Source organism: Neofelis nebulosa, chromosome 5, assembly GCF_028018385.1.
Source record: "Neofelis nebulosa isolate mNeoNeb1 chromosome 5, mNeoNeb1.pri, whole genome shotgun sequence".
In the NCBI taxonomy this organism is placed as follows: domain Eukaryota; kingdom Metazoa; phylum Chordata; class Mammalia; order Carnivora; family Felidae; genus Neofelis; species Neofelis nebulosa.
The window spans coordinates 37,743,913-37,767,034 of NC_080786.1; the positions used below are offsets into that span (position 1 = coordinate 37,743,913).

The window sequence follows — 23,122 nt, forward strand, 5'->3', positions numbered from 1 at the left end:
TGCTGACAGCTCAGGGCCTGGAGCCTGCTTCAGATTCTGTGTCTCCCTCTCTCTGCCCCTCCCCTGCTTGTACTCTGTCTCTCTCTCTCAAAAATAAACATTAAAAAGTAATGAAGGAAATCTGCTTTATATATTAAGAATTATGAAGGTTTGATTGAACCAAATAGTTTAGAAGCAGTCCAAGTGTATACAGAAATGTAGTATATAAGAGGCATCTTAACCCAGTGAAAGAAAGGGATGGGGCACCTAACTAACAATTTGGAAATAAAACAGTTGGAAATATAAGATGTATTTCATCTTATAACAGAATAAATTACAGAAGGATTAAAAATTTTAATGTGAGAAATATAAGTAAACAAACTATATACAAAAATTTTGGTAATTTTAGGGTGGAGAAAGCCAGATATCATAAACCAAATGGTGAAGTTGGCAATCTAAAAATGTATTTTTACCTCTATAAGGTTAAAAAAAAAAAGTGCCATAAACAAGATCAACTGAAAATGACAAAATGCAGGGAAATGCTTATCAATCAGGATAAGGTCCACATTCCCAATATACAAAACTTTCTCAAATGTAAATAAGAAAAAGAGCAAATTTTAAAAGCATGGAAAATGCACAGCAATTCAAAAAAGAAGAGACACTAAAATGTGATAAACACATGAAAAATTGTTTAACATCCCCAAATTTCAAATTAAAATAATGTATCATTTTTCCGGGGTGCCTGGGTTAGTTGAGTGTCAGACTTCAGCTCAGGTCATGAACTCATAGTCTGTGGGTTTGAGTCCCGCGTCGGGCTCTATGCTGACAGCCCAGAGACTGGCGCCTGCTTCAGATTCTGTGTCTCTGTCTCTCTCTGCCCCTCCCCTGCTCATGCTCTGTCTTTTTGTCTCTCAAAAATAAACATTAAAAAACATATGTCATTTTTCCGATCATGTTAGCAAAGATTAGAAAGAATGACGTTACCCAGTTATTGGCAGGTTGTGGGGAAATGGATATTTCATGTTATTAAAAGTAATACCTGGCATTTATTAAGCACTTACTATTAGGTGCCAAAAGTTGGGCCAAATATTTACATTCATTATCTCACTAAATTATGATATAATAAAAGAGAAATATTTAAATTCCCCATTTTACAGAAGAAGAAAATCAAAGGGTTAGAAAAGAGAGAGAGAAATGGCATTTACATCCAGTAGTCTAGATGGGAATATAAATTAGTGTAACTAATACAAAAGTATATATCAAAATTTGAAGCATATACATCTTTGACCCAGGATTTCTACTACTGGAAATTTATTCTGAGAAATAATAAAAAATATGCACAAAAATGTAAGCATAAGAATATTAATGACAGTACTGTTTGGAAAAGATAAAAAAAGAAATTAAAACACCTAATAACAGGAAACTGATGATGGTACATCCATCCACACAATGGAATATGACACAGCAATTACAAATTATGATACAGATTCATATTTGACATTAGTATGTATAATACAGATGGTCAAATGATAAAAGTAGGCTATAAAACAGCAGGTACATTATCCTATTTATAGAAAATATTTATCTACATGTGTATCTGCATATAAAGGTTAGGAGTATATAGAAACAAGATGTTACTGATAGTTAACCTTAGATGATGGGATTTCAGGGTTTTAAAATTTTTTAATTTGAGAGAGAGAGAGAGAATGCACGAGTGGGGGAGAGGGGGAGAGGGGGAGATGGAGAGAGGGAAGGGGAGAGGGGGAGAGAGAGAATATCCCAAGCAAGCTCCACGCTCAGCTCAATGTGAGACTCGATCCCACGATCCCAGGGCTTTGACCCGAGCTGAAATCAAGAGTCAGACGCTCAAGTGACTGAGCCACCTAGGTGCCCTTCAGTTGTTTTTTTATTTTCCTTTGGATGATGTAACAGCTTTTACATCTTTCTGTATTATATTTACATAATGGGCACAACCTTTATAATCTGCAAAAAAACCTGTAATCGTCCTTTTAGAAAAGAAATTTTAAAAATTCTCTTAGGTTTCAGATTAGTAAAAAAAAAAACAAAAACATAATAATTGAGTAATCACTGGCTAATTCGCAGTGAAGAAAATGAGAACATGCAATAGAATTTTGCTCCTTCAAAAATACATAATACTAGAAGAGGGAGGGATGGAAGGAGGGGGAGAGAGAGACAGAGACAGAGAGACAGAGAGAAAGAGAGAGAGAAATCCAAGAAAAAGACTCTTAACTATAGAGAACAAACTAAGGGTTACCAGAGGGGAGGTAGGTGTGTGTGTGTGGTGGGGGGGGGGGGGGGAAATGTGTGAAACAGGTGATGGGGATTAAGGAGTGCACTTGTGATGAGCACCAGGTGTTGTATGGAAGTAATTTTTACACCTGAAACTAATACTGCACAGTATGTTAACTAACAGGAATTTAAATAAAACTTGGGGGAAAAAGACATAATACTGAGTTGTTACATCTGTAAATTAGAAGTTCTGAGGTTATCTTATACTTTCACCTCTCCTCACCCTTGTATCTAATTAATCACTGAGGTTTTGTTTTTTAAATTTAACTTCCGAAATGTTCCTATCATCTTGCTCTCCTAATCATTCCCGTTGTCTTGGGCAATCTCATCATTTTCTCCATCCCCAGATCGCCTTAGTTCAAGCCCTCAGTTTTCCAACTGGACTGCTTGCTTAGTTTTTTCTCTCATCACAGCGTGGCCATTTTTCCAAAACAATCTGATCATGTTGCTTCCTTACTTAAACCCACATGATACCTTAAACCTTTAATGCCACAAAAGGTTCTGTATAATTTGGCTGTTCTCTCTCCCACCAATTCCATATTCTTTCCTGTTTCCATATATATTCCACAAGCTAACTACACACAGTACATTCCTTAGAAAGCCCTAAATGTACTGGGCTGTTTAAAACCCCTGTGATGTTACAGATGCTGCTCCTACTTCCTGAAACACTTTTCTTTCCTTTTGCTCTTTCTTCTGCTGCTCTTGTAGATTTTGACTCAACTTTCAAGATCCAGCTCAGGCATCTTAAAAAAAAATTTTTTTTAGCACTTATTTTTGAGAGACAGAGACAGAGCATGAGCAGGGGAAGGGGTAGTGAGAGAGGGAGACACAGAATCTGAAGCAGGCTCCAGGCTCTGAGCTGTCAGTACAGAGCCTGACAAGGGGCTCGAACCCACGAACTGCGAGATCATGATCTGAGCTGAAGTCGGAAGCTTAACCAACTAAGCCACACAGGTGCAATCCAGCGTAAGTAAATATCTTTGTCTGAAAGCTTTCCTCTACTTACCTAAGGGGAAACGATGCTTCTTTCTCTATGTCATATCTTATTTTTGTGTTCCCAATGCATACAAGAATGCCAGGCACATACATTTACATGCGCTATACATTCTTGTTGAATGCTTAATGTAATGTCCTGCTAGCAGGAAAGGACATTATACTTAAGCATTTGGTCATGTTTAGAACTCTTGGCACACTGCCTGACACAGAGTAGCAAATAAAAAATATTTAATAATCAAAAAATGAAGCTCTGCCTTTATTGAATGTGACAGCACATGTGTAACACTCACTTTTTTTTTTTTTTTAATTTTAGAGAGAGACAGAAAGAAAGAAAGTGTGAGTTGGGGAGAGGGGCAGGGGGAGGGAGGGAGGGGGAGAGGGAGAGAGGGAGAGAGGGAGGGAGGGAGGGAGGGAGAGAGAGAGAGAGAGAGAGAGAGAGAGAGAGAGAGAGAGAGAGAGAGAATCGTAAGCAGGCTCCATGTTCAGCCTGGAGCCCAACATAGGGCTTGATCGTGGCATTGACCCTGGCATCAATGACCTGAGTGGAACTGAATGAGCCACCCAGGTACCCCACACTCACTTCATTCACACTGCTTTAAATTGTGGTTAAGTATTCACATTTTAGTATCTACTATTCTCAAAACAGTAGTTTCTTTTTGTTAGTATAACTTTGTATCCTGTTTAGCGCTGCTACAAAATGCCTTTTTCATAAAGACAATATAAAATTTACTTTTCAAAAGAGCTGTTAGCAATTCTTTTTTCTCAGTTCTTTAATCCTATTTATCTTAAACAATCCCAAGATTTTGTTGCTTCATTTTTTAATATGCATGTTTTAAAACGTACTAAATATACAACATATATTTTAATATGCAATGTTTTTATATACTATGTATTCTTTATAGGTTATATAATATGCTAGAGTTAATAAGTTCATTCACTCAATAAACTTAAGATCTATTATGTACTACAAAAGATGAAGTTGTAATGAGGAACATATATATAATGATGAAAACTTAACCCTTACAAAACAAAGGTCATACAACCAAGATTATAAACTCTTGGAACATACGCAGTTCTCTTTGTGATTACAATCTAGTACAGTGCTATTATAATAGCTAAGATCTGTTAAGCACTTGCCATGTACTAGACAGATTTAAATGCTTTACAGTTAACCCTTGAACAACATGCGTTTGAATTTAACAGGTCTACTTATATGTGGACTTTTTTCAATAAATACAGTACAGTACTGTAAATGTATTTTCCTTATGATTTTCTTAACATTTTCTTTTCTCTAGCTTATTTTATTGTAAGAATACAGTATATAATACATTTAACATACAAAATATGTGTTAATTGACTGTTTATGTTATTAGTAAGGCTTCCAGTGAACAGTAGGCTATTAGTAGTTAATTTTGGGGGGAGTCAAAGTTATACTTGGATTTTCAACTGTGTGGGGGCTTGGAGGGGGCCAGTGCTCTCAATCCCATTTTCAAGAATCAACTGTATGTGCATTCACTTATGTAATTATAGCAATCCTAGTATTATTATCTCCATTTTGTAGTTGAGAAAACTGAGTCACAAGAAGACTGAGTCACTCACCCATAGCTAGTGAAATGTTGGAGCTAAATTTTAAACCAAGCTGAACTGCATCAGAGCAGTGTTTCTTAATCTTTCTTTCATTATTGCTCTTCTTCCAGGTAGTTCTTAATACTTGTTTTTTCTTAATCAATATCTTCCAATGGAATTTTAATACCACAGACATACTGTATTATCTGTTCACATACTAAGGCACTTTAATATATAAAGTTCCACCCTCTCAACAATTTTGGTTCCCTTGTTCCTGTTCATAATGCATACTCTAGTGCCTTCAATTTTTAAAACTGTGGTAAAATATACGTAACATAAAATTTGCCATCTTAACCATTTTTTTTAAGTTTACTTATTTTGAGAGAGACAAAGAGTGCGCAAGTGGGGGAGGAGAGAGAGAGAGAGAGAGAGAGAGAGAGAGAGAGAGAGAGAGAGAGAGACACTCCCAAGCAGGCTCTGGACTGTCGGTACAGAGCCCAAAGTGGGGCCTGAACTCAGGAACCATGAGATCATGACCTGAGCCAAAATCAAGGGTCAAATGCCTAACCAACTGAGCCACCCAGGCGCCCCCATCTTAACCATTTTTAAGCGCACAGTTCAGTAGTGTTAAGTGCATGCACATTGTTATGCTAGAGCCTGCAATTTTAAAGCCAAGCTTCTATGCATTTGCTACAAATTGCATAGAAGGAAACACAAGCTGACATTTCCATTTTAAAGTGTCTGCTCTTGTATAGGGGGCATATCTGTTTTCTCTTTTACTGTATTTGCCTCAGAATGATGCCTTTGCAAGTCAGTTACGAGAATTCACAGGAGGCCAAATAGTCCTATCCTTTAAAACCCCTTAGTTACAAATACTCCTATGTAATTGGCCTACACAGTCTTTTAGTGAATATTCTGCAGTTCTCCTGTTCTCAGGTCCATCAGCTGTTGCCTCATTACTTCCTTTTTTCTCTTGCAGGGATGCCAACACCAACTGGGGCTACAAACTATTGGTATTTTGTCCTCACCTACTTATATTTGGGTTCATAGGGATACGATGTTATGTGGTTTTGTCATAAATGTTCCGTAGATTTCAAACTTTGCTATCTACTTCATTTGTTTTTATGTGTGGATTCAGAGAGACCAAAAACTATGCTGTTATCACCACCACCATCTTCCCACAACCTATTCCTCTTCCCAACCCCTTCCTCCCAGGACTAGCTTTTGAATCACTGTGACTTACTTAGTCTTACCATCTTTTAAATACTGCTTAAGAGAGTAGCTGGTAACTCTTTAGAATATTTGCTCTTTTTGTTGTTGTTGTTGTTAACTACACAAATCAAACATCTGTGAAAGACAGCACTTTGATAAGCCAAGTTTTAAGCCTTTTTAAATCTATCATAAAATTGCCTTTAAGAGATTATTTTTTGTTCTTCAGTAAAAAAAAAAAAAAAATTCCTCAAGATGGTAAGAATCAAAGACAGTTTCATCAAACCAAATTCTGTACCAAAGAGTACAGAGTAAAAATACTATTGAACAAATTATGTTATTAAGCCAATCTGAATAACAATCACATTTCTTCACTTCGGAGATAAAGTGACTGATGCACGGCAGGCACTCAGCTATTTGTTGAATGAATGACCCAGGAAAAGCCAAAGCTGGTTGTCTCCATTTCAGCAATGTACTTAGTAACGCTTTTTAACCCTCTTCTCTGGAAAGAAATGTCTCCCTAAATCTCACTCAATCCATGTTTCAAATAAATGAAAAACAAACTATTGTTTTGTAATTCTTTAAGTTTTTCTTCATATACCAAAACTGACTCGAATCCAACAACAAAGAATCCCTTCTAGAAGTTTAAGCCTCTCTTTATGCTTATAGTACTTGTAAAAAGATTAACCCATAATTTAATAAACAGCATGATGGTTTGGGCTGGATTATTTCCCCCCACTATTAACACAATGTTATCCATCATTACTGATTCAATCAGCTACACAAATATCAAAACTTTTTTCCTGTAAAATATAAAATGGACAAGAAATCTACCCAAATCATTAAATGTGATAAACACGAATACATCACCCAAAGCCTAGTTTACCTAATAGTTAACTGCTTGCTATTTCTTTTCACAGTTCCACTATATAAACACTTCTGGAATCTACACAAAAAACGTCGCACTGGGATATTATTACATGCCGGATTATAAACCAGACACTACTATTACTACTATCAGTGCTCTAGCAATCCATTTCTTTTTCTCCTCTCTCTCTCACACGCGCGCGCACACACACGCACATTCGCACAGGGAAGCCTCCAATTAACTGCCGCTGCCGGTCCAAGTGTATTTTGTTTCTTTTGGAACTTGGGATTCGTACGGCCTTTGGGATGATCGAAAAAGAGTAACAAAAGGTATCATAAATATGAACCATCAGCCAGGTCAAAGCGTCTAGGCGTTGGGGGTGGGGTGGGATGCAGGTCCTGATAAAGGAAAGTAAACAAGGTGACTCAACTGCGGAGGAAGTTATTATCGTTGGTACGTGGGTCTGTTGCTTTGGGGTGGGGGGTTGGGAGGTACTCAGGACACCCGCTCGGGCTTTGCTGTCTCTATAAGGGAAGACGCAGCTCCTTGAGCAGAAAAGGAAAGAATTCACTACAGCGTTCCTCCCCAGGATTTAATTTCGGAATCGCGGAAGGCCCTGCCCGGCAGCAAAGCTGTCAGTGTCACAACTGCCGCGATCCCCGTGACTCTGCCCAAAGAAACGAAACCTGCGTCTTCGCCCCATTCAGAGCATCAGGATATCCTCAAACCTTCTCTTCCCCTCTTTGCCGCTCATCCCGCAGACGACGAGCAGAAAGAGGAGGCTGGGGAGCCCAGTCCCAGGGTGGAGACGGCCGCGGGGCCCCGGGTTCTGGGCCTTCTGAGCCGCTGCCCCCTCGCTCACCCACCTGATGCTCTTTCACCACTTCACTGAGGCAGGGATACCGCTCCGAGATCCATCGGTAAAACTTGGGGACTCCCATCTCGACCGTCAACACTAATTCCAATCAGGGCCAAACCGAAACCAAACGCCCCGCCGGGGCCTACGCCGCAGCCTCCGGCCGTCGCTCCGCCGATGACAACACACCGCTCGCCCGACCATAGAGAGCGCTCGCCGGGCCTAGAGCGGCTGATTCCAGGCCGCATCCCCGGGGCGGGGCTCTAATCCCAGCCGCAGCCGAACGGCGGTGGTTACGTTCAAGAGCAAGGCGGTGTTTTGGTGCGTGAAACTTTGTTCTGGAAATGCCGGTTGATGGAACTGTGCTTTATAAATGGACGTGGAAGTGCTGTGAAAACCTCACGAGCCTGCTGGAAGATTTTTGGAACGCTGATTTTTGTCCTGATTGCTTGCGTCCTGGGATTACTAATCTCAGTATTTTTCAACACAGATTTAGGAAGATCTGGTGATTTGGTTTAGTTTGGCGACGGGTGAAGCGTTTCTCTGAGGAATTGGTTTAGTTTTGTTTGGCGAGGGAGAGGTTTTTTCCTTTGAGGAATATAACTCTATAACAAAGTCTCTTTTAAAAACGCTTTTTTTCCGAATTATTTGAAAAAATTTCCTAACTCCTCTCCTAACCCCCAGCCAGCTTCCTCAACTCACCGTTAGGCTCCCAAACGTAATTATATATACTTATTTTCACATTCATGTCTCCTGGTTTATCGTGTTTTTCCCCCATCACACTCTAAACTGTATAGTGAAGCATAATTCTATCAAGCGAACTTAAGTAAAATTCTGTTATGGTGAATTTTCCATTTGAATGTAATAACCTCATTACTTTTAAGTATTGTGAATTATTTTAAATCTCCTGAAAGAAAATTTACAAAAAATTAACATTAAAATATCTTTAATTTTAAAATATTAACGAAATTTTGACTGTCTTCTAAGACCACTAGATTCTGTATTCTGGTAAACTCTCAGTATGGCAGCATCTTTAAAATTACATTATTTAGTTTTCATAGTCATACTCTTTTTTTTCCTATTATATTTTCAACCATACAAAAAAAAAAGAGTCTTATTAAGTGAACTTGATGTGTGCTTTATGTTTATATGTTTCACTAGACTGGACAGTTCCTAGAGGCACGGGAGGTAGCTTGGTGCATAAATCTAGCATAGTGCTTTGTCCATAGTATTCAATAATTTTTTTTTTGTTCAAATGAATGCTTTTTAAAAAACATTTTTTAAAGTTTTATTTATTTTTTTTTAAGTAATCTCCACACCTAACATGGGGCTCCAACTCACAACCCTGAGATCAAGGATCACATGCCAGTCAGGCACCACTCAAATGAATCCTTATGCTAGCTAGTACTTAAAATCAGAGTTGTAAAATGCAATGAGACTGGCTTGTTTAAATACATCTTTTTAGAGCATAAAAACCCAAGATGTTACATTTCTCCAGTTATAATGAACATATATTAAGAAAGCAGTTTTCTCTCTCTCTGCTCCTACCCCACTCACACTCCTTCAAAAACATTAAAATTTTTTTTAAAACAAAGTTTATTTCTTAATAACAACATATATTATTTTAAATATTATTAACAATAAGGGAGTTAATACCAGTTGCTCTGAGAACATAAAGAAACTTATTTATGTTGTACTTTGGAAATGAATTGATATAATCACAGATTAATACCAAATGCATTAATTTTAGATAATTAACATATTCTTTGAAGTAATTTCATTTCACATATATGGAGTCCAACCAAGGTACATCTGGCATAGTAAGTTTTCATCAGTAGCTTCTTGTATAAGGTAATGCACATGTCCTTCAATAGATAACGGCAGCCCTGTCACTCTATTTCGGGTCTTGATTACACCTTGCAGTCGCTGCTCGATGTCAAGAACATGGGTCTTGGCCTATAAGAAGAAATTAAAAATCGTAAGTGCTAAGACCCCAATAACAAGTGGATGCTGATCACTTGAAATTACTACTTTTCTGTTATTTAACAAATGTTTATATCCTTTTGTGGATCATTACCCTTTTTGTAAAATCAAAGACAAAAGAAATGAAACAAATACTACATGAGATACTGATTTTGAAGCTTGCAATGTTATGATTTTATTTCTTTTTAAAGTAATCTCTACACCCAAGGTGGGCCTTGAATTCACAACCCTGAGATCAAGAGTCGCATACTCTACCAGCTGAGCCAGCCAGGTACCACAAAGGCTTGCAACATTAATCTAACATCAACTGATATGGACATGTTTCTGGACTATGTAAAATACCAGGGAATTTCTTCTACATTACAGTTCTAGAAAAATAATAATTTAAAATCGACTCTGAAAATGTTAGGACTTAAATATGTGAATGAATAATAATAGCAACAATACTCTAAAAGCCTAATATTTAGATTACATTACTATGAGTAAATGGGACTTCTAAGCTACTTGGAATGGTACACATTTCTCTCAATAACAAAAGAATATCAAAATGCAAAAGTCAGAATGACGTTATTACAATAATAATCCTCAATCTATTCTCACTTATTAAAAATTATTATCTGCAAACTCTGAGACTTCAATTAATATTAGTACAGAGTGAATTACTACACATTAAAGCTTTGTAAGTTCAGGTAATCTGTGTTCCAAGTTTTTCCCACTATATCTCGTTATTGTGAGCTATCTATAGTTAAACAAGAACTAGAGCTCAGAGTATTCAATGGTCAGTCACTGACAGCATTTAGAATCAATTCTCATTTATAGAGACACAGAATGTCAGCTCATATCAAGCTACACCTTCTACTAACCTTTTCATTGACAACTTCCCCGGTTTCATTCAGTGGTGCTTTGGAATGCCCTTTCACTGGTTTACTCCATTCTACCAGAGGATCATGTAGAAAAGTTTTTAAGACACTAAAATGTAAACAAATGTGGTAACATGATGTTATTTTTGTAAAAAGAAGTCTCTCTAAAGTCAGCACCTAGGTGAAAAGTAAGTGAAGGATGAGAAGCTAATGGTAATACTCTTACAACACACATTACTACTGCATCAGTAACATCTGTGAACTTACTGTTTTGGGGTGAGGGACTGAAAGGAAAGAGAGAGGGAAGAGGGAAGGCAGAGAAGGATCTGAGGTATTCTTGGAGAGTAGAGTTAAGTTGAGTTCTGTGTGCCATTTCTAAATGCATACTGTGAACTTCAAATACAACTACCTATAGAAAAACCCACTCAGTTTTCTTATAGGCAGTATGTCCAAAACAAAACTCATTACCCTTTCTCAAACTATTTAACGTGTATTCCCCAAATCAGTAAAGAACAGCATTCACTCATTTGCTCTGAACAAAAATCTAGGAATCATCCTAGAATCATCAATCCTCCTCTTAACACTCAATTCTACCTCCTAAAGCCCTTTAGAACCCTTCTACTTGCCTTCATTTCTACTGTCACTACCTCATCCAATGCACCATCATTTTTCTCTGAGTTACTCTAATAGTCCTCTAACTGGTTTTCTGGTCTCTAGCCCAAACTGCAACTGTAATTTTTCTACAGTGCAAAATCTGATTTCATTTTCTCTTTTTAAAATTTCTTCTTAAAAGTTTAAACGTGTAAACCAGCCCCATGTGGACTTTTCATAATCTAGCCCTGCTCATCTAGGCACCATGATCATATAGCACCATCTACTCAAAGTCTACCCTCTAGAAAACAAAATTATATTTCTTAGGCAGTCCATGCCTTCACTTGCCTTGATATTTCAATCACTCAGAATACTCTTCCCGTTTGATGGTCAATTCCATTTATCTTTAAGGTTTCAGCTACTTCCTCCAGAAATTATTTCCTGACTTCCTCCAATTGGGATAGGAGCTCTTAGTATTTCACAAGATACTATACTTCCTCTTTCACAGAATTTGCCTTCTCCTATGTCTAACTAACCAGTATGTTATACCAAAATGTATGGTAAACAGCTTTAAAGAAAGAAGGTGGATACATGAGCTTTAAAAGTCCTTTTAAAAACTACATACTAGGGGCGCCTGGGTGGCGCAGTCGGTTAAGCGTCCGACTTCAGCCAGGTCACGATCTCGTGGTCCGTGAGTTTGAGCCCCGTGTCAGGCTCTGGGCTGATGGCTCGGAGCCTGGAGCCTGTTTCCGATTCTGTGTCTCCCTCTCTCTCTGCCCCTCCCCCGTTCATGCTCTGTCTCTCTCTGTCCCAAAAATAAATAAAAAACGTTGAAAAAAAAAATTTAAAAAAAAACAAAAACAAAAAACTACATACTACAGCTAACATATTTAATGGTGAAACTTCTATACCCCCAAGATTAGGAACAAGATAAAGATGTGGACCTCTCACCTTGTCTATCTGACATTCATTTTGCTAGGGCAATTAGGCAAGAAAAAAAAGGCATGAGATTGGAAAGGAAAAAGTAAAACAATTTTTATCTGCAGACAATGTGCTGTTATAGAGAGAAAAATCTTAAGGTACCTACAAAATAACTATTAGAATTAATAAATGAGTTCAGCAAAATTTGCAAGATAGGGATAAATATACAAAAATCTAACACGAAAAATGAATACAAAAATGAAATAAAGAAGAAATTCCATTTAGCATAGTATTTAAAAAACACATAGAAGCACATTTAAAAAAATACAAGACTTGAAAACTAAAAATTATAAAACACTATTGAAAGAAATTACAGAAGAATTAAATAAATGAAAAGACATCCAATGTTCATGGTTCAGAAGACTCAACATTTTTGAATGACAATACTCCACAAACTAACAGATTCAATGCCATTCTTATTAACATCCAGGTTGGCTTTTTGCAGAAGTTGACAAGATGACCTTAAAATTACGGAAATGCAAAGAATAGCCAAACAATCTTGAAAAAGAAAAAGTTGGAGCACTCACAATTCCAAATTTCAAAATTTACTACAAAGCTACAGTGATCAAGATAATGTGTTGTAGGCTTATGGTTAGACATACAGATCAAGAGAACAAAATTGAAGAGTCCAGAAATAAAGTCTTACATATATGCTCAACTGATTTTTCATAGAAGTGCCAAGACAATTAAATGGAGAATAATATTTTCAAAAAGTAGTGTGAGGAAAACTGGATCTGCACACTCAAAAGAATAAATATGGACCCCTACCTCACACCAGAAACACAAAATAACTGAAAATGACCATAGATCTAAATGTAAGAGCTAAAACTACAAAACACTTAAGAGAAAACAGAGGCGTAACTGTTCATGATTTGGATTATGCAATAGTTTCTTAAATGACACCAAAAGCACAAACAACAATAAAAATAGATAAATTGGACTTCATCAAAACTAAAAACTTAAATGCTAAAAAGGACATCATCAAGAAAGCAAAAAAGACAATCCACATATGGGAGAAAATATTTGCAAATTATGTATCTCTTAAGGATCTACTACCCACAATATATAAAGAAGTCTTACAACGCAACAATAAAAAGACAAATAATTCAATTTAAAAAAAAATGGAAAGGATTTGAATAGTTATTTGTCCAAAGATGATATACAACTGACTAATAAGTGCATGAAGAAATGCTCAACATAACTGATCATTACGGAAATGCAAGCTAAAACCATAACGAGATACCATTTGGTATACCACCCACTAGGATGGGTAAAGTAAAAAAGACAGGTAAACAACAAGTGTTGGTAAGAATGTGGAGAAATTGGAACCCTCATACCTTGCCATTGGGATTCTAACGTATTACCTCAAAATGTTAAGCTTAGAGTTAACATGTGACCCAGTAATTCTACACCATACCCAAGAAAACTGAAAACGTATATCCACATAAAACTTGTACACAAATGTTCACAGCCACACTTTTCACAATAGTCAAAAGGTGTAAACAATCCATTGTCCATTAGTTGATAAACGGATAAACAAAATGTGATATACAATAGAATATTTGGCAATAAGAAAGAATGAATTACTAATACAGGCTACAACATGGATAAACCCTAAAAACACCATGTTAAGTGAAAGAAGACATAAAATGCCACATGTTGTAGGATTCCATTTATATATGAAATGTTCAGAATAGTCAAATCCATTGAGACAGAAAGTAGATTAGTGGTTGCTAGACAATGGCAGGGGAGTAGGGATGGAGAGTACCTGCTAATTTCTTTTGGGGGTGATAAAAATGTTTTATAATTAGATACCAGTGATGGTTGCACAATCTTGGGAATATGCTAAAAACCACTACAGTACACTTTGAAACAGTTAATTTTACGGTATGTAAATTACATCTTTTAAAAAACTGAGATATAATGGACGTACAACATTAGTTTCAGGTGTACATAACTTGCTATTTGTATATATTGCAGAATGATCATCACAAGAAATCTAGCTAATATCCATAAACATACATAGTTACAAATGTTTTTTCTTGTGATGAGAACATTTATTTGTTTGCTTATTTAAATTATTTATTCACTTAACTAATCTCTATACCCAACATGGGGCTTGAACTCACAAGCCTGGGATCAAGAGTCTCATGTTCTTCCACTTGAACCATCAGGCACCCCCTTCGGACACGGACTTTTAATATTTACTCTCTTAGCAACTTCCAAATACACAATACGGTATTATTAACTATAGTCACCATGTTGCACAAAATATTTCCATGACTTATTTCATAACGAAAAGTTTATACCTTTTGACCACCTTCATCCATTGTCTATCCTCCACCCCCACCCTCTGGCCACCACCAGTCTGTTTTTTATGAGCTCAGTTTTTGTTTTTCTTTTTTTACTTAAGTTTTAATTTTAATTTCCATTAACATAGTGTTATGTTATTTCAGATGTACAATAAAGTAATTCAACAGTTCCATACATTACCCTGTGCACATCATGACAAGTGTAATCCTTAGTTCCCATCACCTATTTAACCATCCCTCCACTCCACCTTGGTAATAACCATCAGATTGTTCACTATAATAAGAGTTTGTATCTTGCTCTATTTTTTCACCTTTGCTTGCTTGTTTTATTTCTTAAATTCCACATATGAGTGAAATCATATGGTATTTGTCTTTCTTTGATTGACTTATTTCACTTAGTATACTTTTTAGCTCCATCCATGTCATTGCAAATGGCAAAATTACATCCTTTTTTATAATTGAATAATATCCTATTATACGTGTGTGTGTGTGTGTGTGTGTGTGTGTGTGTGTGTGTGTACATACATTACCAAGTCTTTTTTTTCCCTTAAATTTATTTGTTTAAATTCAAGTTAGTTAACATACAGTGTAGTATTGGTTTCAGGAGTAGAACCCCGTGATTCATCACTTACATACAACATCCAGTACTCATCCCAACAAGTACCCTCCTTAATGCCCACCACCCGTTTAGCCCATCCTCCTACAATCCACCTCCCCTCCAGCAACCCTCAGTTTGTTCTTTGTATTTAGGAGTCTCTTATGTTTTTATCTTATTTTTCCTTCCCTTCCCCTATGTTTATCTGTTACATTGCTTAAATTCCACATGAGGGATATCATAGGATATCTGTCTTTCTCTGGCTGATTATTTAGCTTAGCATAATACACTCTAGGTCCATCCATGTTGTTGCAAATGGCAAGATTTCATTCTTTTTGATCACTGAGCAATATTCCACTGTGTGTATGTATGTATGTGTATATGTGTGTGTGCGTGCATGTGTGTGTGTGTGTGTGTGCGTGTGTGTATATACATACATCTTCTTTATCCATTCAGCAGTTGATGGACATTAGGGCTCTTTCCATACTTTGACTATTATTGATAGTGCTGCTATAAACATTGGGGTGCATGTGCCCCTTCGAATCAGCATTTTTGTATCCTTTGGATAAATACCTAGTGGTGCAATTGCTGGGTCATACAGTAGTTCTATTTTTAATTTTTTGAGGAACCTCCATACTGTTTTCCAGAGTGGCTGCACCAGTTTGCCTTCTCACCAACAGTATAAGAGGGTTCCCCTTTCTCTGCATCCTCGCCAACATCTGTTGTGTCCTGAGTTGTTAATTTTAGCCATTCTGAAGATGTGAGGTGGTATCTCAATGTGGTTTTGATATGTATTTCCCTGATGATGAGCAATGTTGAGCATTTTTTCATGTGTCTATTGGTCATCTGGATGTCTTCTTTGGAAAAGTGTTTATTCATGTCTTATGCCCATTTCTTCACTGGATAGTTTTTTTGGGTGTTCAGTTTGATAACAAAATCTATAAAGATACATTCTTTATGTATTTTGGATACTAACCTTTTATCTGATATGTCATTTGCAAATATCTTCTCCTATTCCATCAGTTGTCTTTTAGTTTTGTTGATTGTTTCCTTCACTGTGCAGAAGCTTTTTATCTTGACGAGGACCCAATAGGTGATTTTTGCTTTTATTTCCCTTGCCTCTGGAGACACGTGCTGTGGCCAAGGTTAAAGAGGTTTCTGCCTGTTTTCTCCTCTAAGATTTTGATGGTTTCCTGTCTCACATTTAGGTCTTTCGTCCATTTTGAATTTATTCTTATGTATGGTGTAAGAAAGTGGTCCGGTTTGATTCTTCTATATGTCACTGTCCAATTCTCCCAGCACCATTTGTTAAAGAGACTGTCTTTTTTCCACTGGATACTCTTCCTGCTTTGTCGAAGATTCACTGGCCATACATTTGTGGGTCTATTTCTGGGTTCTCTATTCTATTTCATTGATCTAGGTCTCCATTTTTATGCCAACACCATACTGTCTTGATGTAATCCAGGCTAAAGTCTGGAACTGTGATGCCTCCAGCTTTGGTTTTCTTTTTCAACATTACTTTGGCTATTCAGGGTCTTTTGTGGTTCCATACAAATTTTAGGATTGTTTGTTCTAGCTATGTGAAGAATCCTGGTGGTATTTTGATAGGGATGGCATTGAATGTGTAGATTGCTTTGGGTAATATAGACATTTTAACAATATTTATTCTTCCAATCCATGAGGATGGAATGTTTTTCCATTTCCTTGTATCTTTTTCAATTTCTTTCATAAGCTTTCTGTAGTTTTCAGCATACAGATCTTTTACCTCTTTAATTAGGTTTATTCCTAGGTATTTTATGGTTTTTGGTGCAATTGTAAATGGGATCGATTCCTTGATTTCTCTTTCTGCTGCTTCATTGGTATATAGAAATGCAACTGATTTCTGTACGTTGATTTTATATCCTGCAACTTTGCTGAATTCATATATCAGTTCTAGCAGTTTTTTTGGTGAAGTCTTTTGGGTTTTCTATGTAGAATATCATGTCACCTGTGAAGAATGAAAGTCTGGCTTGTCAATTTGTATGCCTTTTATTTCTTTTTGTTGTCTGATTGCTGAGGCTAGGACTTCCAGTACTATGTTGAAAACTGTACCATATCTTCTTTACCCATTCATCAATCAATAGACACTTGGGCTGCTTCCATTATCTTGGCTATTAGAAATAATGCTGCTATACACATCAAGGTGTATGTATCTCTTTGGATTAGTGTTCTTGCATTCTTTTGTAAGTGCCTAGTAGTGCAGCTCGTGGATCATAAGATAGTTCTATTTTTTTCTTTTTAAGACTCCACATATAAGTGATCTCATACACTTCTGTCTTATTTTCACTTGGCATACATGCCTTCAAGGTCCATCTATGTTGTCACAAATGGCAAGATTTCCTTCTTTTTATGGCTGAATAATATTCTACTGTGTATGTATATGTGTGTGTGTATGTGTGTGTGTGTGTGTGTGTATACACATATACATATACATACATCAGGCTTTTTTTACCCATTCATCCATCAATGGACACTCAGGTTGCTTCCATGTCTTGGCTATTATAAATAATGCTGCAATGAACTGTAAGTTATACCTTAATAAAGCTATTATTTAAAAAAATTCACTTCAGGGTGCCTGGGTGGCTCAGTCGGTTGAGCATCCAACTTCAGCTCAGGTCATATCTTGCAGTTTGTGAGTTTGAGCCCCACGTCAGGCTCTGTGCTGACAGCTCAGAGCATGGAGCCTGCTTCGGATTCTGTGTCTTTCCCTCTCACTTCCCCTCCCATGCTCATGCTCTGTCTCTCAACAATAAATAAACATTAAAAAAAAATTTTTTTTAAATACAATACAATAAAATAAAAAAATTCACTTCAACCAATGCAAAGTGGCTTCTATTATTTAAAAAACATATTTAGGAACCAATAATTACACTCAAGATTACTGTTAAATTGTTTACATAACATAAATAATTACCTCATTAAAGGCTCTCTTTGATCTCGCATCAGCCTCATTGTAACTTCACAAGCTCTTCGAAAAAGACCTTCTGTTCCCATAGGACCCATTCCATTAACCATATTATGAGTCAGCCGAAATGGAACAATTTCTGGAACTTCAAAGGTTTCCCCCTTAAAACAAGGCGTTTTATTAAAAAGTAGTATTAGAATTTTAAAATCTTTGTGCAAAAAAAAATTAGAACTTCAAGTCTAGACTCTTTAAGCAAAGTGCCAAGATACCTTCAAAATATTTATATTTTTATAATATGTAAATATAAAAATATTTGTAAACACATTAAAGGCCTATATCATGAAGGAGCCTACATCTCTACCTTTGATCTAACGGATGGATGGATTCACCTATCACTGAATTATTATAGTGAATATTACTATAGAGAAATTTTTATGCATTCAATATTTAATCTCTTATTAACTTCCTTAATGTCCTTCTTGAGTAATATAAAATAAAAACAAATATTCTCATATTTTTCTTTTTTTTTTTTAAGAGTTTCACTTTAAAGCAGGGAGGGCAAAGAAATAACCAAATGTTAGATGCTCATATTGATGAGTATACAACATAAAATATAATGAAGTCCAGTTCATTTATTTTCTACCATTCTCAACCTGCCTTTCATTGGGCAAATTTATTGACTCAGTTTCTTATATGATTTAACAAATACCAGTGGTTTATCTTTTGATTTAATCTTATTTGTATCTGTAACCTGTCTTAGTTCCTGTGACAGCAGATGGCAATCAATACTGGGGATATGAAAATAAGGGGTTAATCTACTAGTATGCCTTCCAGGACACTGGAAAATCAGAGGGGGGCTGAGGGACCTCAGTCCAACTAGCTTAATTTATTCTTAAGCCCCTCTGGACCTAAAGAATTTTCTGGGATGTCTGCCAAGATCTGTGTATTTTGTTTAAATTCCTGGATGATTCTGATATGCTGCCAGGTTTGGAAACCATCACATTAAAGTACTGTCTCTTTAGAACTGAGTCTCAGTAAAATGAACTGATCTGCCCATATTCACATAATTAAGAACTGAGTCAGAACTTGAATCTTTGGATTTCAAGTTCAGTGCTAGTTTTCCTGTATCACTTTTTTGAGTTCTCTTCATCCTAAGTTGCTTTACTGAGGACTCTGGGATCCACTGATCAAAACCAGTCAAAAAAACTCTCAGTGTGACTCAACTGTGATGATAACTGCTACCAACGGGTATATCTAGGAAGAACAGTTGTTAAAAAAGGCAATTGGGAGAAAACATACAATTAACTAGAATGAGTCACATCACTTACCTTATTGAAGAGACAGTTGAAATCCACATGTACACATTCACCAGTCAAAGAATCAAAGAGGATGTTTTCACCATGACGGTCTCCAAGCCCCAGGATATAACCAACCATTGACATAACTGCAGTGGAACGACAGTATGCTGACCTGCTACTGTACCTAAAGAAAACACAATGCATATCACATATCCTTATGCCACTGATTTAATTTAGATTTAAATTTAGAATTAAAAAAAAATTTTTTTTAAGTAATCTCTAGCCCCAATGTGGGTCTCAAACTCACAACCTCGAGAACAATCACACACTCTACTGACTGAGCCAGACAGGCACCCCTAAGATATTTTTTAAAACATCTAACCATAATAATGTATTATTTTCTGTTTAATTTACCATGATGTAGGATCAGGGAATGTCCTCAGAAACCACTCATGAAAAACAGGAGGATGCCTGGGTAGGAGAAATTCTTGGAATACTTTGAGTTTTTCAGACAAAGCTGCGGCTTTTGGTAGCATACACTGGCGAAGTTCTTTTCCTGTCATATAAACTCCTACAAGGTAGAGTGGTTTTCATTAATCACACAAGCCAAATAAGGGGCAATTTTTTTATTGGACAGAAAACATCCATTTTTATTCAAATTGTTAATTAAAAGAATGGAAAATTTTTCATAAACTTACCTTCTGATATTATAATAAAATAATAAAACGCATTATGTATGTTCCCTTGTAATTATCCAAAGTGAAGCTTCTTGTTTATGAAAATGAATGTCAACTAAAACTAATGTGGAATCAACTGATTCCAGAAGATATTACTCGGAATAAATCCAACGTGAGGAGTACCCCTGGAATTGTAAAATGCTGTAGTCCTCACTAAAATTGTACTAATCTCTCTGTTAATCAGCATGTAGTATAGGTCCACACTGAATCATTATTAAAAAACCTACAATGGTGCTTTGAAATAATTTACTGTGTGAAGGCGAGCCTGTAAGATTCATAGTATAGCTGATTCTTGAGCTAATCTTGTACAATGCAAATCATCTGGAGAAAAACAAGAAATTTTCCTTCTGATATACTGGTGAGCTTATATTAGATGGGTGATATGATTACAGTCTATAAAGTGCCTTTCAGGTCCACCTTGGTTTAGATACTTTTTTTTTTTTTTTTTTTTAAGAGAGAAAGTATGAATGGGGGATAGGGGCAGAGGGAAAAGAGGAGAGAGGCAGTGAGAAGGAAAGGTGGGGAGAGAGGAAGAGAGAGAGAGAGAAAATATCTCAATCAGGCTCCATGCTCAGCATAGAGCCTGATATAGGGCTCAATCCCACAACCCTGGGATCATGATTGGAGCTGCAATCAAGAGTAAGATACTCAACTGACTGAGCCACTCAGGCACCTCAGTTTGGTGCTTTTTACACCCAAGGCAGAGCCAAAGTTTTAAGGATAAGTTTGAGATTTGATGTTTTCAGTCTCAAATGTTACATAATTCCCATGTGTTCACGGTATTTAAAAAAGTTTTTTTTAATATTAAAAAAAATCCAATAACAATAACTAAAACTTTATTTCATCCTTCCAATAAAATAGTCAATAGTAAATTCCTTGGAATAAGAGTCCAGTGTGTGAGTTTCAGCTCTGCAACTTATCAGCTTTGTGAACGTGGGGAAGTTACTTAACCTCTGTACTGTACATAAAATAGGGATAATCACTTAACAATAAAAAACAAGGCATATAACATACTTAGCACAATGATACAGTAATTTATAAATGTTACTTATTGTTATGGGTTAAATTGTACCCTAAAAAAATGTGTTTAAGTCCTAATCCCTGGTACCTGTGAATGTGACCTTAATTGAAAGTAGGGTTGCTGCCCATATAATAAAGTTAAGATGAGGTCATTATGGTGGGCCCTTAATACACTATGACTGTGTATAAAATACTGTATAAGAAAACAGACATATAGACTTAGGGACAACACTGTACGATGACGGAGAATAGAGCGAGTAAAGTGATGAGTCTGTAAGCTAAGTAACATCAAATATTGCTGAAGACAGCAGAAGCTGACAGAAATGCATGGAAGTTTCTCTGCTAGAGCTTGCAGAGAGATGGCCCTACTGACACCAAGATTTTGGATTCACAATTCCCAAATTGTGAAAGAATACATTTCTGTTGTTTGTAGCACTTTGTTACAGTGGCCCTAGGGAAGATAATAACTTATTTTCTACCTTATTCTGATAACTTCATCTATCATCCCATATATTCTTCATCTAGCTATTTTTAATGTCTGTATCTTTTATAACAATAGTACAATTACCTAAGGAACTCAATATTGTTACAATATTATTAACTAACCTTTAGACCTTATCAAATTTCACCAAATGTCCCACTACTATCCTTTGTCTGGGCCAGGATCCAATCAGGATCCCTTATTACACTCAGCTGTCATTATCTCCTTAATGTCCTCAAATGTGAGTAACTTTTGTCTTTGTCTTTGATTACCTTGAAATTTTTTAAGAGTTCTAACCAGTCATATTTTTGTTTCTCCACTGTAAATTTACTACTTTTCTTCCTTTTTAATTAAGAAGTAGCTTATGGGGAGATACTTTGAGACCCTACAAATAACCTTTTGCCCATTAATTTCAACATCCATTGATAATCGCTGCCTGCAATAATTATTATTGTGGTACTTGCTAATTGGTGATTTTCTATTTCCATAATTTCCTCTACATTCATTAACTACAAGGAAGATCTATTATGTATTGTAAGGAAGAACTGTTCCTACTTCCCTACTTATTTATTGAAGCATTTATTTACATCAGTGTGGACTCATGTCAATTTTATTCCATGAGTTATAATCTATACTATCATTATTTATTTTCTTGCTCAAATTATCTGAGGCGTGGCCAGTTGGAGTCTCTAATTCCAATCTAATACTTTTGGCTTTATTCAAACCTTCTTTCTCCTTTTCTTCCTCTGACAGTGGAAGAAAACTAGCTCTCATTATCCACAATATATTTATTTATTTGCTAAAGTTGAGTATACAGGGGCGCTTGGGTGGCTCAGCCGGTTAGGCATCCAACTTCAGCTCAGGTCATGATCTCACAGCTCATGGGTTCGAGCTCTGCGTCAGGCTCTGTGCTGACAGCTCAGAGCCTGGAGCCTACTTCTGATTCTGCATCTCCCTCAGTCTCTGTCCCTCCCCTGCTCATGCTCTCTCTTTCTCTCTCAAAAATAAATAAACATTAAAAATAAATAAATAAAAAATAAAGTTGAGTATACATGTAAAATAGTTTCAGAATTGCTAACCAAAACCTCTGTGAAAAACAAATTTTCATGTACATTTTTGTAAGCTACATTAAATTTTTCGGGATAAAGATAGAGAAGGAAGGTGTAAAGACAAACACCTTAGTACTTCTGTATATAGACTATCATTTGACCTAGAAATTCTACTATGGCTTATTAAAAAAAAGGTACAATGAGATATGTTAATAACAATTATACATGTTAGCTTTTATACTCATTATATATTTGTACATTAAGAATTCATTTTAGTACCCTTTTCCTTATATAGTTTGGTCAGAATAGGTCTCAAGCCAGCAGTGTTGTTAACCCATTCAATAATCCCACATTCATCATTCAGGGGAATAACTGCGTATGTTCGGATATGAAGTTCTCTTCTGCGAGATTCTGCATCTTTTCTCAAGCACTATTAAAAAAAAACAACAACACATAAACTTAAAAATTCAGAATTCTACATGTCATG

At 36.2% G+C, this 23,122-nt stretch overlaps 2 protein-coding genes across 6 annotated transcripts in view; both read right to left on the reverse strand.

Annotated features, from left to right (window-relative positions):
* XRN1 (5'-3' exoribonuclease 1) overlaps positions 1 to 8,017 on the reverse strand; it is a 120,905-nt gene extending 112,888 nt beyond the window's left edge. For both annotated transcript variants that reach the window (XM_058730101.1, XM_058730100.1), the window contains exon 1: positions 7,795 to 8,017. In XM_058730101.1, coding sequence (XP_058586084.1) covers positions 7,795 to 7,869 — 75 coding nt within the window. In that variant the 5' untranslated portion in view covers positions 7,870 to 8,017. The remainder of the gene's footprint in view (positions 1 to 7,794) is intronic.
* Positions 8,018 to 9,361: 1,344 nt separating this feature from the next.
* ATR (ATR serine/threonine kinase) overlaps positions 9,362 to 23,122 on the reverse strand; it is a 100,329-nt gene continuing 86,568 nt past the window's right edge. For all 4 annotated transcript variants that reach the window (XM_058730097.1, XM_058730098.1, XM_058730096.1 and 1 more), the window contains 6 exons: positions 22,915 to 23,065; positions 19,763 to 19,919; positions 19,379 to 19,532; positions 18,060 to 18,211; positions 10,631 to 10,736; positions 9,362 to 9,740 (listed from right to left, as the gene is read on the reverse strand). In XM_058730097.1, the coding sequence (XP_058586080.1) occupies positions 9,567 to 9,740; positions 10,631 to 10,736; positions 18,060 to 18,211; positions 19,379 to 19,532; positions 19,763 to 19,919; positions 22,915 to 23,065 (894 nt within the window). In that variant the 3' untranslated portion in view covers positions 9,362 to 9,566. The remainder of the gene's footprint in view (positions 9,741 to 10,630; positions 10,737 to 18,059; positions 18,212 to 19,378; positions 19,533 to 19,762; positions 19,920 to 22,914; positions 23,066 to 23,122) is intronic.